This window comes from Podarcis erhardii (genome assembly GCF_964252035.2).
Source record: "Podarcis erhardii genome assembly, chromosome: 2".
In the NCBI taxonomy this organism is placed as follows: Eukaryota; Metazoa; Chordata; class Lepidosauria; order Squamata; family Lacertidae; genus Podarcis; species Podarcis erhardii.
Genome location: NC_138498.1, coordinates 119054624 through 119073383, shown reverse-complemented (window position 1 = coordinate 119073383; position 18760 = coordinate 119054624). Strand labels below are relative to the sequence as shown.

General features: G+C 47.0%; 1 protein-coding gene and 1 long non-coding RNA gene across 2 annotated transcripts; one reads left to right on the top strand and one right to left on the bottom strand.

Moving 5' to 3' along the window:
* Positions 1 to 5208: 5208 nt before the first annotated feature.
* Positions 5209 to 13197, bottom strand: LOC309336881 (uncharacterized protein). The gene is made up of 3 exons (XM_081853353.1): positions 12473 to 13197; positions 7982 to 8060; positions 5209 to 5955 (listed from the first exon to the last, which is right to left on the bottom strand). Exons 1-3 carry the CDS (start codon positions 13193 to 13195, stop codon positions 5234 to 5236), a joined length of 1524 nt encoding a protein of 507 aa, XP_081709479.1. The 5' UTR covers positions 13196 to 13197; the 3' UTR covers positions 5209 to 5233.
* Positions 13198 to 17134: 3937 nt separating this feature from the next.
* LOC309337531 lies at positions 17135 to 17653 on the top strand. The gene is made up of 2 exons (XR_014154396.1): positions 17135 to 17214; positions 17445 to 17653. It is a non-coding gene; the product is annotated as an uncharacterized lncRNA (long non-coding RNA).
* Positions 17654 to 18760: the final 1107 nt, after the last annotated feature.

Sequence of the window (18760 nt, the reverse complement as noted above, 5' to 3'; positions counted from 1 at the left end):
TTAAGAACAAAAGCTGAAATACAGCAGAACACATTTAGAACCTGCAATTAAAATATAGTTTGCCCTGATAGCAGCCCGGATCTTTTGCCCAACGTGTGACTCAAACCCATGACCTTGAGATTCTTATGCTCTACTGTCTGAGCTGGGAAGGGGCTCACTGTCTTAGTGCATGAGCAGGTTCAATATAGGGAGATACGATCTTTCAGGTAGCCTGGGACCATAAATAGACACAGACAGGTATTGTAATTGAGAATATTGCCATTCAGTGCCCACGGGTAAATAGCATCTTGCCCTCAGTAAAGGCTATTTGTAAAAAAATTCTCCCTCTTCCCACCAGCTGATCCTGTGTACAAAACCCCACATGCGAACTACATCTTCAAATCAGGGTGACCCCATAAAGTCAATTTCGCAGGAGCACAACGCTCTGCTTGTTGTGATCAAAAGCTTTGTTAACTGAACCCCTGCATTTTGTAGGGCTGCCCCAAACTGGTGATACATCCAACAGGGGTTCATAGTTAACACCCAGAAATCCCAACAGGACCCCAAATTTCAGGGTTCACAGTTAATGAAGCTGTGAAATAAGTGGCCTAGCTGCTTTCTCTCTTTGACATGTCTAGAACCCAGAGCCAGCCCTGCCGATGAGGCAACTTGTGTGATATAAGAGGTGGACAATTACCCCAAATAAATTTCCGAAATAATGCAGTAATATGGCTTCTCCTCACCTTCATTTCCCACCGACTCTTATTCAAAGGCACATACTGCCTCAGACTGGAGAGCTTTATCCTTCATTAATCTGTCTAATCCTCTTACATCAGTGGCCGTTGCTGCTCCCTGTGGCAGCAAGATTCAGAGTTTTAACACTGCTGTGTAAAGTACTTCCTTTTGTCCTAAATCCCAAACGTAACCTTCCACACATGGGAATTGTTGCATCCCACTCGATCACTTTGGTTGTCGTTTTCTGAGCCTTTTACACGATATATTTTTTTAAGGCAAGATGACCAGAACTCTACACAATGTTCCAAGTCCGGTTACTTTCCTGGATCTCATATAGACTAGCACCCAATCCAGGGGTAGGCAACTTAAGGCCTGTGGGCCAGATGTGGCCCAATCACCACCTCAATCCGGCCTGCGGACAGTCCGGGAATCAGCGTGTTTTTACATGAGTAGAATGTGTGGTTTTATTTAAAATTCATCTGTGGGTTATTTGTGGGGCATAGGAATTCGTTCATTTCCCCCCCAAAATATAGTCCGTCCCACCACATGGTCTGAGGGATGGTGGGCCGCCCCCCCCCGGGTGAAAAAGGTTGCTGACCCCTGATCCAAGCCATCCAATTCCTCTAGCAAACAGCAAGTTGATGCTTGATGTTTGCCCCTTAAAGGTATAGTACCTCTGAACAGAGGGACGCAGGTGGCGCTGTGGGTTAATCCACAGAGCCTAGGACTTGCCAATCAGGTCAGCGGTTCGAATCCCTGCAGTGGGGCGAGCTCCCGTTGCTCAGTCCCTGCTCCTGCCAACCTAGCAGTTCAAAAGCATGTCAAAGTCAAGTAGATAACTAGGTACCACTCCGGCGGGAAGGTAAACGGTGTTTCCGTGCACTGCTCTGGTTTGCCAGAAGTGGCTTAGTCATGCTGGCCACTGACCTGAAAGCTGTACGCCTGCTCCCTCGGCCAATAAAGCAAGATGAGCGCCGCAACCCCAGAGTCGGCCACGACTGGACCTAATAGTCAGGGGTCCCTTTACCTTTACCTCTGAACAGGGAGGTTCCCTCTGAGCTGCTATGGTGTCCAGACATTCTGCAGTGCACAGCCCCTACATTTAAGTGGAGCTAGCTGCCTTTGTGTCAGGAGAAAGCCACTCCTGGTCCCTAATGAGAATTATAAATAGAAATGCCATTTTTGTGGAATGACAGGGGCTCCCTGCAAGAAAACTTCGCAGTGTGCTGTGCTTCTTAGAATGCCAGCCATGCCATCCAAGGTGCTCCATTCCGCTTCTCCCTCAGGCGTACTCTATTCCATTCCTACTGCCCCAGCTAGGCATGTAGTCCCCTCCACCTCTGTGGTCGGCCTTAACCAACATGGCCTCACTAGAGTTTTGGTCTTTGGCCCGCCTTTGCCATGGCAGGGGCCAGTCTGTCAAAGCGGAGAGTCCTTGAACATAGGCAGAGTGTCCCTCGGCTTCATTGGATGCCCATGACTTCTAGTGTTACACAGGAGAAAAACCCACCTGCTTTCTCCATGCATAGATTTAAATGACTTCTATTGTGTCTCCTTAACTCACCTTTCTCTCTAATTGAAAATAGCACCTTGGTGGTTGTCCCTGCCTCCTGCAGAAGTGAGTTCCATAGTTTAACTATGCGCTGGGGGGGCTCCGGTGAGAAACATGGCGGCGGCGCTGAGGAGCCTGAAGGGAATGGTTGGCCTGGTGACTGGTGGAGCTTCAGGCCTAGGCTGGACCACGGCAGAGCGGCTGGTGCAACAGGGAGGCAGTGATGTGCTTGTGGATCTGCCCAAGTCCAATGGGGAGAGCGTGGCCAAATCGCTGGGAGAGAGATGCATCTTTGCTCCGGCTGACGTAACATCAGAGCCAGATGTGAAGAAGATTCAGAAGCTTCAGATGTGAAGAAGATGATGAAGAAGAGGAGTTTGGATTTGATATCCCACTTTATCACTACCCAGCTTCCCCGCGGTTAACACCCCAGGCGCAGAAGCAGACTGAAAAAAGAATGTTTAATCTCGACTTGTTGTTGTTATTATTAGTTGTCTTTTTTTAAAAAAAAATCAAACAAACAAAGGTAGGAGATACACTCAGCCATAATTTTTCAAGTATATAGATATACAGAGATAAATATATGTCGCCATAAAGAGGGAAGAATTTATTACAAGACCACCTAAGGGAAGTTAACATTGCCTGGGAATCAAAGGTTCAAAACCTGAGGGAAATTCTCAGGTAAGGAGAAAGGGGGAGGTGGGCAGAAGAAGAAAGAGCAAGTGTTTGAAAATACAAGGCATAAATATTGACTACATTGGTTTTGGATATAAGTAGGACTATCTCAGGATGCAACCGAAGGGGCCTAACCCACGCCTCAGAGGTACGAAGTCATTTAAGGTCCAGACAGATTCTCTCACGTGCCGAGTTCTGGGGATGAGATGCAATTCCGACCCTCTCATGCTGCTTCGTGTTTTAGACCCATTTCACAAGTGGAGGGGAAAAAGGGGGCGCTGTGGTGTCCACGTTTTCCGTCACTTTTCCTGGCTCCCACCCACCTCAGCCGGTCATCTTCACTTCTCAAAATTTTAGACTGGATCAGGCCAAAGGCCTTAAGTCCAGCATCCGTTTTCCAGAGTAGCCAGTTATGACATCTCCAAGAACTTTCCTCCATCCCCCCCCCCCCAAAATAATGGTGTTCGGCTTCTATTCCTAAGCACCAGGAGCATTAGCTACAACCAGTTGCCAAAAACCTGCCTGAGTTTTGTAAACCGTGGTGTACATTTGATTGCACTGTATAAATAAATAGTAATAAATCTGGAGGCTGGAATTGGCTTCCAGTGGCACATTGTTTGGGGCAGAATAGTTTCCTCCTGCATAAGCCCAGTCGTTTCAGCCAAATCGGGGCAGCGTCATATTTTTTAAAAGCAAGAAGTTAACGTTAAGCCTCAGTAGCTGAAAAGTGGAAGTTCCTTTACATATATTTGCATACATGGCAGAAATTTATCCCACTTCTCGGCCACATGACAGACAGCCGCTAGAAACCTTACGGACTCCCTTTTCTAGCTAACGAGGCTTCTCCAGACTTTGCCCACAAGCTTTTAAAGACTAGAACCTTAACACGCTTTGCTTTTTGTTACTCAGTTTAGTTTTCTCTTTAAAATGAAAGCTGAATTTGATGCCGCCCCCAAAATGGCAGGTGAAGGAGATCTGCCACGATCTAGCAAAGGAATTTTAGCTGGACTCCTTTGCACACAGAAGGTCCAGCGTTCAACCTGGCGCCCTCAAAGTCTCGCCGGGACTACGGCTCCCACCACCCCTGGCCATTGGACAGTACCACCTGGGGCTGATGGGAGTTGTAGTTCTGCGGCACCTGGAGGGCCAAAGGTTCCCGGCTCCAGAAGTCAATGACGGGGAAAATGTCTTCCTGGAGAGCTTCTGCTGGTCAGAGCTGGCATTGATGGGTGCATGGCTCTCCTGATGCCATCGGACTACAACAGCATGGACTGTGACAGCTATCATAGAATCACAGAATTGTAGAGTTGGAAGGGACCCCATCTAGTCCAACCGCCACCCTACAACGCAGGCATCGAAACTAAAGCATCCATGCATGCATGCCTAACTCTGTCTCTCTGAAACATCTGAATCAGGAATGGCTGGGAAGACCTAGGTCTGGGGCCTGGATGCAGTGGGAGGGGAAGGGTTAATAAAGTGAGAAGTAGCAAGTGTGTGGTTTGGAGTTTTGAAATTCATGTTCTGGTCTGTGTCTTTTTAAACCACCTCTCTGCTGCTGTCCTTGAATTTTGTACATTGCATGCGTGGAAGGCAATACAATTTGGAACGATAATAATGCAGTGGTACCTCGGTTTTTGAACGTGATCCATTCCAGAAGACCATTCGGCTCCCGAAACGTTCGAAAACAGAGGATCAATGGGCTGGCTGCAAAGTCAATGGGAAGAAATGAAAAACGTGCCTTGGGAGCCGTTCAACTTACAAGGCGCGTTTGAAAACGGAAGCAATTACTTCTGGGTTTTCGGCGTTCGGGTTCCGAATTGTTCGGCTTCTGAGATGCTCGAAAACCGAGGTTCCACTGTAATAACAACTCTGGTCGCCCCTGACCATTGAGCCAGGCTGCCTGGGGCTGATCTGGGAGTCCAGCCTCATCTGTTTCCCCTCTCTGTAGTGGAAGATACCGAACTAGACCGACTTATAGCACGGCCTGGTATGAGGCAGCTGCCTAGAGCAGCAGAAGGTTGCCAAACGTCCAAAACCAGGCCTGGCCATTTGCAGTTCAATGACGCAGCCGCAAGGAGAGCCCACTGGATCTGACCAAGAGGGTCTAAGTCTGGCATCCGGGATCCCAGCCAATCGGATGCTTCCAGGAAGCTCCCAAGCTGGGTGTTGAAGAAACAGCCCTCCTGTATCGCTGCCTTGCTAGATGGGTGCAGCTCAGAGCCGGCCCCCTACCCCATCCAAAATGTGGGTCATGCCGAAACACCCCACCCACCCCCGGAGAAACCACGCCCCTCACTCGCCCATGTGCGTTTTCTTGTGCGCAATGAGGTAGAGGCCCCGCGTGAAGCTCTTCCCGCAGTCCAAGCACTTGTAGGGCTTCTCTCCCCGGTGCGTCCTCTCGTGAGCAGTGAGGTTGGAGCTGCGCCGGAAAGCCTTGCCGCAGTCGGCGCAGCTGTAGGGCTTCTCCCCCGTGTGCGTCCTCTCGTGGACGATGAAGTCCGAGCTCCAGCGGAAGCTCTTGCCGCAGTCGGCGCACTTGTAGGGCTTCTCTCCCGTGTGGGTCCTCATGTGGGTGGTGAGGTTGGAGTTGCGGTTGAAGCTCTTGCCGCAGTCGGCGCACTGGAAGGGCTTCTCGCCCGTGTGGATCTTCTTGTGGCGGATGAAGTGCGAGCGGTGGTCGAAGCTCTTCCGGCAGTCTTGGCACTTGTACAGGCGCTCTTCCGTGTGGATTCTCCGGCGCAGGACCACGCACCGCTTCTGCCGCTGGTTCTCCTGGAAGAGGATCTCGCCCAGGTCCTTGTAGCCCACCCGGCATGGGACGGCCTCCGGCGGGCGCTTAGCCGGGTGCCTCTCCAGCCGCAGCTGGTTCTCAGAGGCTTTCCCCAGCTCGTGGTGCTGAGAGAGGCTCCCGCGTGGCTTTGGCGCCAACGCCCCACCGGGGTTCTCCCGTTCGAGGTATTCCCGCTGTTGCAGAAGGACCTCCCTCTCCGGTTCACTGAGCAGTCTGCTCCCCGCTGGAACCAAAGAAAAGAGTGGAGATGTAACTGTGCAGTATAAAGTAATGGATAGACTAAGTACAGTGAGGTTAACTGGAAGTCAGTTTAAAATTTCTTTTCTATAAATTATATAATTGTGTTCGAGACCAGGAGTATATATGATGATAATTATATTAATCTCCTTATATCTTATAGTGTGGTGGTTTGTTTGGTTTTTCTGTTATTTGTTTGTTTGATTGTATGTTTGTTTGACATGGGTGGCGCTGTGGGTTAAAGCACAGAGTGTAGGGCTTGCCAATCAGAAGGTTGGTGGTTCGAATCCCCACGACGGGGTGAGCTCCCGTTGCTCGGTCCCTGCTCCTGCCAACCTAGCAGTTCGAAAGCACGTCAAAGTGCAAGTAGATAAATAGGTACCGCTCCGGTGGGAAGGTAAACGGCGTTTCCGTGTACTGCTCTGGTTCGCCAGAAGTGGCTCAGTCATGCTGGCCACATGACCCAGAAGCTGTACGCCGGCTCCCTCGGCCAATAAAGCGAGATGAGCGCTGCAACTCCAGAGCTGGCCATGACTGGACCTAATGGTCAGGGGTCCCTTTACCTTTACTATCTTATAGTGTTGTGGTTTGTTTGATTTTTCTGTCATTTGTTTGTTTGGTTGTATGTTTGTTTACTTGTATGTACGTCTGTTTTTCATAAATGTATTTATTTTAAATTAATAAAGATATATATTTTTTATTAAAAAAAAAAAAAGAGTGGAGGGAAACCGCAAAATTATAAATCGGTAAGCCAGCAATTAAGAGTGCCGGAGTAGGGTTCAAATCCCCGCTCTGCCACGAAGCTCACAATCCCTGTTTCTCAGCCTAACCCGGCCTTGCATGGTTGTGGTGGGGATTAAAGGAATGCAAATAAATTAAAAAATTAAATCTCAAAAGTTTGAAGAAGGCCCTTAGATGCCATCTAGTCCATCCCTTGCTCAACTTCAGAACTGCTGCATAGGATGATGTGGTTTAGGGGTGGAGTATCTGTGGAGAATATGGAAGACTACAGTTGACACAAATTGGGCATATGCAAAGGGTACCACATTGGCTCTCTTTGGAGTTATATTCTGCTGCTTAAATAATAAATAATAATAATAATAATAATAATAATTTATTATTTGTACCCCGCCCATCTGGCTGGGTTTCCCCAGCCACTCTGGGCGGCTTCCATAAAAACCAGAAATACACTAAAATATCACAGATTAAAAACTTCCCTGAACAGGGCTGCCTTAAGATGTCTTCTGATTTCCAATTTATTTTATTTTTAAAAAATAATTTTATTATTTTGGCAAAGTAATAATAATAAATAAGAATTGAAATAAAAATGTGCACCCAACCACTGAGACCATTCCATCGTAACTATCCAACCTCCCAAAATGTCAACTCCTCTTGCGATGGTTTGACCCCTTTCCATTTTAACAGTACAAATTCTACAAACACCTTCCGTATCTCCTCAGAATCATTTCTCCTGCGTATTCCCCATCTTACCTTAATAGCACATATTATCATCAATGGCCATATCCCACACCTCTTTATACCATTCTTTCATTTGATATTCACCTTGCCCCTTCCATTTCCTAGCTATAGCAACTCGTGCAGCTGTCAATAAATTTGTGGGCAAGTCCTTCATAGCCTGCGAACCTTACCAATTTAATTAAGAAAGAAAGGGAATGATCAAGCAGACTGACCCAGTTTTTCAAGTGAATGGGCTTTTTAAATAGCACTGTGCTGTTTTTATCTATAAATAAAAAATAGATCCATTTTTATCTTGCTTTAATTCTATTGTAGTGGCTGGGGAAACCCAGCCAGATGGGTGGGGTATAAATAATGAATTATTATTGTTGTTGTTGTTGTTGTTTAATTGCTGTTCAGCAATTCTCTTTTATACGTTTTTAGCCTTCTGTATTTTAATGTTCTTGCTGCCCAGTCCATCCCCCTTTGTCCTTTTTGCCGCTGACACGGCTGCCCCACCTGGAACGAAGAAACAAGCCGGGTGTCCCCGTTCTTACCTTGTTTCCGAGAAGCACCCAGGCAAACTTGCTGCACCCTCGGGAAATTCACCGTCACTTCTTCAAAGGAATCTAGAACCTGCCAACAAGGGTCGCTGGTTAAAATTGAAGCACAAAGAGATTTGGACAAATCCAGCCGCCTTCGCCCGAGCAACAGGCCTGCTGCAGGGACCTCAGGCCCTCTGAGTACTGAACTATAACTCCCAGCAATCCCAGCCATTGGCCATTCTGGCTGAGACTGATGGGAGCTGCAGTTCAGAGACTTCGGAATGAGCGCAGGTTCCCGACACCAGCTGTGTACTATCCCTAGGGTCAGAGAGCGCATGTTTCTGAATGCTCCTTGCTGGGGGAGCACATGGGTGCAGAGGGCGATTGTGCTCATGTTGCAACTAGTCAGCTGCAGTGAGAACAGAGAGGGTGGCACTGGGAGGGCTTTTCTTATGTTCTCTATCTCAATGTCCCTTTCTGCTACTGCAGGCATGGAGGCAGTGTTAGCAACTCAGATATATAAGCTGGGCGACAATTGGCTCCTTAAACCAAGCTAACAGTCACTATTTTGGGGCAAGACAGCTGTAAAGTCTTCATTTTTCAAATGATGGACTGACTGCGATTTTCTGAGCTAGGTTAAGAGCTTTGACAACTTAAAAGAAGAAAAGTCACTTGAGCCAAGGACAGCACAACTAGGGCCAGGGCCTTTTCAGTACTGGCCCTGACTTGGTGGAACGCTCTATCACAAGAGACCAGGGCCCTGCAGGACTTGACATCTTTCCGCAGGGCCTGCAAGACAGAGCTGTTCCACCTGGCCTTTGGTTTGAACTCTGTCTGATGCTCAGTCTATGGGCTACTTTTAAAATGAGGTTGCATTTTAAATTGCATTTTAATCTGTAATTTAAATTGTCCCCCCCCCCAATTATGTTTTTATTGGTGGGCGGGGTATAAATAAATTATCATCATCATCATTATATATATATATATATATATATATATATATATATATATATATATATATGCTTTCGTAGATTTTCACGGGTACAGGAATGCAGGTTTTGGTGTCCTCGGGTGTCTTCCCGTGTAAAAGTTGGGGTGTCTAGGCGACGTTTCGACGAGGTCTCACTCGTCATCTTCAGGCTGGTGCTTTCGGCTTCTTGTTACTGGAACAGAGCAGGATCTCAGTGTTTGAGTTCCTATAAATACTGTAGAGGGGGTGTGGTGTATAGCCTCCAATGTTCTGGGCAGAGAGGAAGTTCCCAGGCTAGTGTGCCTTTTCTTCTTTTGTTCCTTAATTACTTGAGAGATATCTTGAGTGATTTCTTGAGTGATATCCTGAGTACCACTTAGGTGGGTCATTAGGTGTGGATTAGTTGTTAAAGTCTTTGTGTCTTGACCTCTAGAACTTTGTGAAGAGTTTTCCTGAGAAGATGGCTGTACTGTACTTAGTTGTGCTCTGGCTTGGCTTCGTGTATAGGGGCGAGCTGTGGTTTTGTGGCTTGTGTCAGCCAGATCTGTGTAGGGATTGCAGGGGGGTGCAGCATCCGGAGGTGCCACCATGGATTGGTTACTGGATGGTGTCTGTAATTCATCTGTGGAGAGGGTCTGGGTTTGGGTCTGGTGTGGTTGATTGGTGTTGGCGTCCAGAGGCACACAGAACGCCAACACCAATCAACCACACCAGACCCAAACCCAGACCCTCTCCACAGATGAATTACAGACACCATCCAGTAACCAATCCATGGTGGCACCTCCGGATGCTGCACCCCCCTGCAATCCCTACACAGATCTGGCTGACACAAGCCACAAAACCACAGCTCGCCCCTATACACGAAGCCAAGCCAGAGCACAACTAAGTACAGTACAGCCATCTTCTCAGGAAAACTCTTCACAAAGTTCTAGAGGTCAAGACACAAAGACTTTAACAACTAATCCACACCTAATGACCCACCTAAGTGGTACTCAGGATATCACTCAAGAAATCACTCAAGATATCTCTCAAGTAATTAAGGAACAAAAGAAGAAAAGGCACACTAGCCTGGGAACTTCCTCTCTGCCCAGAACATTGGAGGCTATACACCACACCCCCTCTACAGTATTTATAGGAACTCAAACACTGAGATCCTGCTCTGTTCCAGTAACAAGAAGCCGAAAGCACCAGCCTGAAGATGACGAGTGAGACCTCGTCGAAACGTCGCCTAGACACCCCAACTTTTACACGGGAAGACACCCGAGGACACCAAAACCTGCATATATATATATATATATATATATATACACACACACACACACACATACATATATAATATATATATATATATAATATAATATTTTATATATATATATATATATATATATATATATATATATATATATATATATATAGAGGCCTCTTCTGACCTCTTTTTCTGATTTCAAATTTTTATTTGTACTTTTCAGATTTATACATTTCACCGATTTTACAATCATTTTGACATTTCAAAAACTGACTTCCTTCCCCCTCTTTCTACGGTTCCTTAAATTTATATCTAATATCTTCTGCATATCCTAATTGACTTAATCCTCTTTTTCTTAATGGTGACTGCTCCTGCTCAGGCGACACAGAAAAAGCATTTTGGTTCCTGAAACTCACTCTGATAGTGCAGATAAAATATAACAGATAGAATTTTACAGGATTTGTTGCTAGTGGGTGAAAACATTCCAGATTAAATGATCCCCAGGCATGCAACTGGTCACAAATGGTTGATGGGGAGGTGCAAAATGCGCTTGGTGTCTGGCTAATTTCAAACACTCCTTGGGGGACCTTTAGAGCACCAGGTGCTCTTGAACTAGAACTCCCATCATCCCTGGGTGTTGCGCATGTTGATGAGATGGATCAGATGTAAGACCATCAAGTAAAGGTAAAGATAAAGGTAGCCCTGCCCGTACGGACCAGTCTTGACAGACTCTAGGGTTGTGCGCCCATCTCACTCAAGAGGCCGGGGGCCAGCGCTGTCCGGAGACACTTCCGGGTCACGTGGCCAGCGTGACAAGCTGCATCTGGTGAGCCAGCACAGCACATGGAACGCCGTTTACCTTCCTGCTATAAAGCGGTACCTATTTATCTACTTGCACCCGGAGGTGCTTTCGAACTGCTAGGTTGGCAGGCGCTGGGACCGAACGACGGGAGCGCACCCCGCTGCGGGGATTCGAACCGCCGACCATGCGATCGGCAAGTCCTAGGCGCTGAGGTTTTACCCACAGCGCCACCCGCGTCCCTTATGAACAAACCTCTGCTTAATAACCTCCAAGGAAGGAGAGTCCACAATATCCTGAGGGAGACAATTCCACTATCAAACAGCTTAAGTCAGAGACAACTCTCAGCACCTAACAACTCTTAGCACTCTCTCAGCTACATCTCCCAGGATTCTTTGGGAGGCAAGCCATGATTGTTTAAAGTGGTATCACAGTGCTTTAAACATATGGCTAGATTACTGCAATGTGTTATACGTAGGGCTGCCTCTGAAGACGGTTCAGAAACTTCAACTAGTGCAGAATTCACTGGCCAGGTTGCTCACCTCAGCAAGACAGTTTGAGCATATTACACCAATCCTGGTCTGACTGCAATGGCTACCACTGAGTTTTCTGGCCCCATTCAAAGTGCCGGTTTTGACCTATAAAGCCTTAAACGGCTCAGGACCACAATACCTCAAGGACCGAATCTTTCCATATGAAACTGCCCAGACCCTGAGGTCATCTTCTGAGGCCCTTCTTCTTGTGCCTCCTCCTCAAGGGGTCTGGAGGGTGGCAACGCGAGAACAGGGCCTTCTCTGCAGTGGCTCCCCGCCTGTGGAATGCTCTCCCCAGGGAAGTTCACCTGGCACCTTCATTACACATCTTTAGGTGCCAGGCAAAAATATTCCTTTTTAACCAGGCGTTTGGTTGACCTGATTGACATCCTATTTAAAATGTGGGGGGTGATATTGAGTTAATTGTTTTTGTTTTTATTTTATATATTGATATCTTTTCTGTGAACCGCCCTGAGACCTCCGGGTATAGAGCAGTAAAGGTAAAGGTAAAGGGACCCCTGACAGTTAGGTCCAGTCGTGGCCGACTCTGGGGTTGCGGCGCTCATCTCGCTTTACCGGCCAAGGGAGCTGGCGTACAGCTTCCAGGTCTTGTGGCCAGCATGACTAAGCCGCTTCTGGCGAACCAGAACAGTGCATGGAAACGCCATTTACCTTCCCGCTGGAGTGGTACCTATTTATCTACTTGCAGTTTGATGTGCTTTCAAACTGCTAGTTTGGCAGGAGCAGGGACCGAGCAACGGGAGCTCACCCTGTCACAGGGATTCGAACCGCCGACCTTCTGATCAGCAAGCCCTCGGCTCTGTGGTTTAACCCACAGCGCCACCCACGTCTCAGCCATAGAGCGGTACATAAATTCAATAAATAAATAAATATGGCCTGAATCTGACCCAAGAAGGGATTTTTTTGTTCATTTCCTCCCCACTTTTCCTCTCACCAGCTGTTGGGGTCTCTCCGCTTCCTGCTGCCTCAGCAGGAATCCCTCGGCCAGGGCCACCGCCTGGGCGCAGGTCTCCGGCCCGCGCTCCCTGACGCAGCCTTGGATCTCCGATGGCAGGATGGCCAGGAACTGCTCCAGGACCAGCGCCTCCAGGATCTGCTCCTTGGTGTGCCTCTCCGGCTTCAGCCACGCCTGGCACAGCTCCCGGAGCCGCCCACAGACGTCCCGCGGCCCCTCCGCCTCCCGGTAGCTGAAGTGCCGGAACCGGTGGCGCTGGGCTTCAGCGCTCGCCGCATCCTCTTCTACCACCTCTTCCTTGACCTTCCAGCCGCCGCCCCGCACGAAGCCCTGTGGGGCCGCCCCACCCGAGGCCGGGAAGCCCTTGGGGTCCTTGAAGGCCACGAGTTCCGGCAGCGGCGGGCTCCCCCACCCAGCGTGAGGGGACTGGACCACCTTCAGGAACTCCTGCCACTGGGCTTCCCAGCGCTGGGCCAAGCCCTCGTCCGGCTCCTGTTTGATCTGCTGCGGCGTCACCCGCCTCAGAAACTCCCGGGCGCCACCGGATGGTGCCGAACGAGGGCCTTTCCTCGCCCCCTCGGCCGGCTTGGCACCGCAGGCCAGGCTCTTCTCCTCCATTTTCACCCAGGGCTCTCGAGAGGCCTGGAGGCGCAGGGCTGGCGGCGAACCCCCTTCTTTCGGAACGGCTTTCTTGGAGGCCATTGGTAGGGGCCTTATCCCATCTCAGGCCTGCCTGAGCTCCAGTGGCAGCCGTCGGCCTAGAGGGACACCGACCACCGTGGGAGGGACAGAGAGAGGAAGGTTCCTCTGCTCCGTCGTCCGTTCTGTGATCCTGCGACGTGTGGGGTGACGAAGACACTGCCGTTTGGCTAAGGGATCCTGCAGCCTGCAGTCTTTTGCAAGTGGTCCTGATGGGTAGAGGTTGCTGCCCTGTGGATACAAAGCACAAAATTGTAGCGGTGGGGGGAGAAAGGAAAGAATGGAGGAGATAATGAATTGGAAAAAAATGTTTAATTTTTTATTTATTTTAAAAATTTTATACCGCTTTATATTTTTAATAAAAATCTCAATCAATGTACAGCATATTTAAATCAATAAATCAATAAAACATTAAGATAACCTTTGTAAAAAAACAAAACCTAGAAGCTTTTTTAAAGGCCGCGGTCCAGTATACCTGAAGGAGCGTCTCCACTCCCATCTTTCTGCCCGGACACTGAGGTCCAGCACTTCTGGCAGTTCCCTCGCTGTGAGAAGCCAAGTTACAGGGAACCAGGCAGAGGGCCTTCTCGGTAGTGGCACCCACCCTGTGGAACGCCCTCCCACCAGATGTCAAAGAGAAAAACAACTACCAGACTTTTAGAAGACATCTGAAGGAAGCCCTGTTTAGGGAAGCTTTTAATGTTTAATAGACTATTGTATTTTAATCTTCTGTTGAAAGCTGTCCAGATGGGCGGGTTATAAATTATTATTATTATTATATAGGTACCAATATCCCAAAGGAACAGAAAATACTTTAAATGCCGCACGGATGCTACTAGCCCAGAGACTGAAAGAAGACAAAGCCCCAACCAGAGAGGAATGGCAAGCAAAGCTGACAGATTATGCCGAAATGGCATTAACTTGACCGGAAAGCTCAGCAACCAAGAAGACAAGAACTTTTAAAAAGAATGGGGAAAATTTATAATTTATCTAGGAGACCAATGTAACCAGATGAAAACATTAGCCAGATTCTAATAACACTCCTAGCAAACATCATGGACAATATGGAGAGATATAAAATGTGGATTATGAAATGATATGCAGTTGAAAAGGTGGACAATAGGACCTATGAAAGGGAAGAACAAAAAATCTGTAAGTCCAGCTTTTCAGGGTCATGTGACCAGCATGACTAAACCGCTTCTGGCGCAACAGGACAGTGTGACGGAAACCAGAGCGCACGGAAAAGATGTTTACCTTCCCGCCACAGCGGTACCTATTTATCTACTTGTGCTGGTGTGCTTTCGAACTGCTAGGTTGGCAAGAGCTGAGACAGAGCAACGGGAGCTCACTCCATTGTGGGGATTTGAACCACCAACCTTCTGATCGGCAAGCCCAAGAGGCTCAGTGGTTTAGAGTTTAGACCACAGCGCCACCCGCATTCTTAAGAGGCCCATATAGGGCACCTTGAGCTCCTTGGAGGTAAAGGTAGGATATAAATTAAACAAATAAATACACAACCACACCACAAACTGCACTTAATAACTTCTCACTTATTCCCCACCTCCCCAGTAATTAGCTACAAAAAAAAGCATTTTAACATTTTCCAAGACTTTTGGAGTGGGGGAGCCGATTTCCCCAGGCGGTGCAGCAACACGTATTTAAAGCATTCACTATGCTACCGCTTTAAACGTTTGTGGTTTCCCCCAAAGAATTCTGGGGGCTCTAGTTTGCCAAGATGCTGTGAGGGGAGACCCTCGATTTCCCTCAGAGAACTATAATTCCCAGAGTCCCTTGTGAGAAGGGACTATTAAACCACCCTGGCAATGTTGGGAATAGAGGGTCTCCTACCAACTCCCTTAACAAATGGGAAGCTGCCGTAAAGAGTCATAGAATCACAGCATTGCAGAATCAGATCCTGGGGGCGATCTGGTCCAACCCCCCTGCAATGCAATAATCTTTTGCCCAATGGCAAGGCTCAAACCCATCACCTCCTGGCAAATAGAAGGGGAAGAAATGGAGGCAGTGAGAAATTTTACTTTCTTGGGCTCCATGATCACTGCAGATGGTGACAGCAGTCATGAAATTAAAAGACGCCTGCTTCTTGGGAGAAAAGCAATGACAAACCTAGACAGCATCTTAAAAAGCAGAGACATCACCTTGCCAACAAAGGCCCGTTTTGTTAAAGCCATGGTTTTCCCAGTAGTGATGTATGGAAGAGAGAGCTGGACCATAAAGAAGGCTGATCGCCAAAGAATGGATGCTTTTGAATTAAGGTGCTGGAGGAGATTCTTGAGAGTCCCATGGACTGCAAGAAGATAAAACGTATCCATTCTTAAGGAAATCAGCCCTGAGCGCTCACTGGAAGGACAGATCTTGAAGCTGAGGCTCCAGTACTTTGGCCACCTCGTGAGAAGAGAAGATTCCCTGGAAAAGACCCTGATGTTGGGAAAGATGGAGGGCACAAGGAGAAGGGGACGACAGAGGACGAGATGGCGGGACAGTGTTCTCGAAGCTACCAACATGAGTCTGACCAAACTGCAGGAGGCAGTGGAAGACAGGAGTGCCTGGCGTGCTCTGGTCCAGGGGGTCACAAAGAGTTGGACACTAAACAACTAAACAACAAACCTCCCAACTGGGATTGAACCCAAGTCCTTCTGCATGCCAAGCAGGTGCTCTACCCCTTTCCTTAAAGGCAGAGTGGAGATTCCAGTCCTCACGGTCCTAAGTGAAAAGCTGTTTAAATGGGAAGCTGCCGTAAACAGAGTCACAGAATCACGGCATTGCAGAATCGGATCCCGAGGGTCGATCTGGTCCAGCCCCCTGCAATGGAATCATCTTTTTGCCCAAGGGTGAGGCTCAAACTCACGGCCCTGAGATGGCAGAGTCTCATGCTTTACCGACTGACCAGCCAGGGTGCCCAACTCAGCATCGCCTACCCTGGTGAGCAGCAGCTCTTGGGAAAGGAGTATTCCCAGCCCTAAATGAGGATGCCTGGGGCCTTCTGCATTCAGAGCAGCTGCACTGCCCCTGAGCGACAGCAGACCTCCCTCGCCCCCTTGCTTGGCTCCCTCCCTCTCCCTTGCATTGCACAAAGATGAATGGAAGAAAAAAAATAAGAGGAATATTTGCATTTATTTTTTTACTCACTTCAGCAGCCCCAGCCTCTCAGGTCCTCAGGCGCCTTCAATGCAGCCACCCCAGAACTGCCGCTTGGAGGAATTAAAAGGGGAGATGAAGCTACTTTGTGCAAAAGGTTGGGAAGGAATGGAGGGTGAAGGCGGAACAGGAAAGGAAGGGACTCCCTGGTCTTTCTTTTTTTTTGCATTTCTCCCTCCTCCCAGATGTCTGGGGCCTCTCTAGCAGCTGTCACCGGATCTGTTGGGTTAACCCTTCTTGGGTAAATTCAAACCTGCAGCTCCCAAAGAAGCAGGAGGGGCTCTTGAAACGCCTGCAGCTGCCGCCTCGGTAGACCAGGTTGCTATCCGGCAGGTCTTGTACGAAGCAGGCAGAAATCCAACAGGTGCGGCTTTAAAAAAAAAAAAAATTCCGTTTCCTCCTAAAAATATCCAGAAGAGAGAACATCAACAATCAAAAGCAATTCCATGCTGCGGACTTGCATTCCTTTTTCAGAGTGCTGTGTTTTCCAGAAGAAGAAGGGGGAAAAATGAAAGACCTTTTTTGTTCCTTTCCCTTTCTGAATTATTTTCATTTCCTTCGCTACAGGCAACAAAAGTAACCAAAAGAAAGAAAACGAAGCGCGAAATATTTAAGCCGCAAAGCATCGCAGCCTGGAAGGGAAAAAGTGCAAAGATGCAGCACAGCTCTAAAGGGAGAATAATAGCCTCTAAAGGGAGAGGTTCCCTTTGCAAATAATAAAGATTTATATAAATAAAAGGATTCTCCAGTCGTGAGTTCCCTCACAGGTTCCGTATAGTCTCGAATGAGCCAGATATTTGCATGTTGGTAAAAATTTGACCATACGCCTCAATATTTGTACAGTATTTTATTGTAGTATCAGATAGGTAGCCGTGTTGGTCTGCCATGGTCAAAACAAAATAAAAAAATTCCTTCCAGTAGCACCTTAAAGACCAACTGAGTTAGTTCTAGGTATGAGCTTTCGTGTGCATGCACACTTCTTCAGATACACACAATTTTTTTATTGTGTGTATTTTTTAATTTTTTTATTGTAGTATGAAAAAGATTTAATAAAATTTTTATTGTAAAATAAAAATTTTATTGTAGTATGAAAAAGATTTAATAAAATCGGGGGCGGGGGATAAATAAAATCATGCCATATGTCAAAACGCAAAAATCCCATCAGGTCATTCAAGCTCTGCCCCTTAGACAATTTTTGTTTGTTTGTTTCTTTCCACAAGCTTCTCCAACTGGATGAAAGTCTCTTGGCTTTGATGTTCATTATTTGAATGGTTTTGAAACCTATTTTCAGGTGTATGGTTTTTTTTAAAAAAAACAACTGCTTTTAAAAATATTTCTATATGTCTAAATCGCTTTGAGGCATTTATGTCAAAGGCCATTAATAAATGAAGAAATGTAGAAACAACTCCTGATGTAAACACAATGCCATATATACAACAATTACTAACAATTCCGTTTGGCAGAACAATGTCAAACTGAGCACAGGTACAGACTAGGATCGTAAAGTACGATACAATAATCTTTATTGTCCCATACAGAACAACGAAATTGAAAAAATCTACATCAGACATTCAAAAACCTTGTGATCCTTGGAGGAAGTTCAGCATATAAATTTAACAATCAATCTATCTATCAAGAAAATCTGTATTGCCAGTAGGCATACAGAAATACCCTGTTTACCTGGATAACTTTTTTTAAAAAGGTCAATTAAGGCTGCAGTCTTTACCTGGGAGTAAGTCCCATTAAACTCACTGCGGCTTACTTCTGGCTTGACACTTACAGAAGTGATGAATCAATAAAAGAATTCAATTCTAAATTTACTTCTTACAAATTATGTTTGGTTGTGTGCTGCCGGGCACATTTTTTAGATCAGCTTTCCAATAAACACATGTACAAAAGGCACCTAGGACTTTACAGAGTAAGGCTTTGGTGCTGAATAACTTAAGCCGCAATCCTTGGCTGCCTACATACACTATATGAAGTACTTGATTTCCCTCAAAGAATTCTGGTCTCTGTAGTTTACCTCTCAACAGAGTTTACAGTTCCAGCACCCTCAACAAACTACAGTTCCCAGGATTGTTTGTGGGCTTAAAATGTGCTTTAAAGCTGTGTTACGCACTATAGATCTAAAAGACATTTGGAGCACATTCTTTCCCTCAAAGAATTCTGGGGCCTGTAGTTTATCTGTTGCGGCGTGACAGTTCCGAGAATCCCTTCGCAGACTACAGCGCCCAGAATTCTTTGAGGGAAAGAATGTGCTTTGAATGTGCTTTATTTTATTTTTTTAAAAATATTTTTTATTGATTTCCCCCCCGTAACATTATCTATAATCATTACATTACATATATAGCTGAGTAAGATTGTCCTCCATTAAAACGGTTTTAACAATGAGTCCGTAAGTGACTGTGGAGG

Excerpts from the sequence above, each read along its gene's own strand:
- LOC309336881 (XM_081853353.1), bottom strand. The coding sequence starts at position 13,195 with ATGGCCTCCAAGAAAGCCGTTCCGAAAGAAGGGGGTTCGCCGCCAGCC. Across the intron at positions 8,061-12,472 it reads CGGAGAGACCCCAACAGCTG|GTTCTAGATTCCTTTGAAGA; the intron begins GTGAGAGGAAAA and ends CCTTGTTGGCAG. Across the intron at positions 5,956-7,981 it reads GGGTGCTTCTCGGAAACAAG|CGGGGAGCAGACTGCTCAGT; the intron begins GTAAGAACGGGG and ends CTTTGGTTCCAG.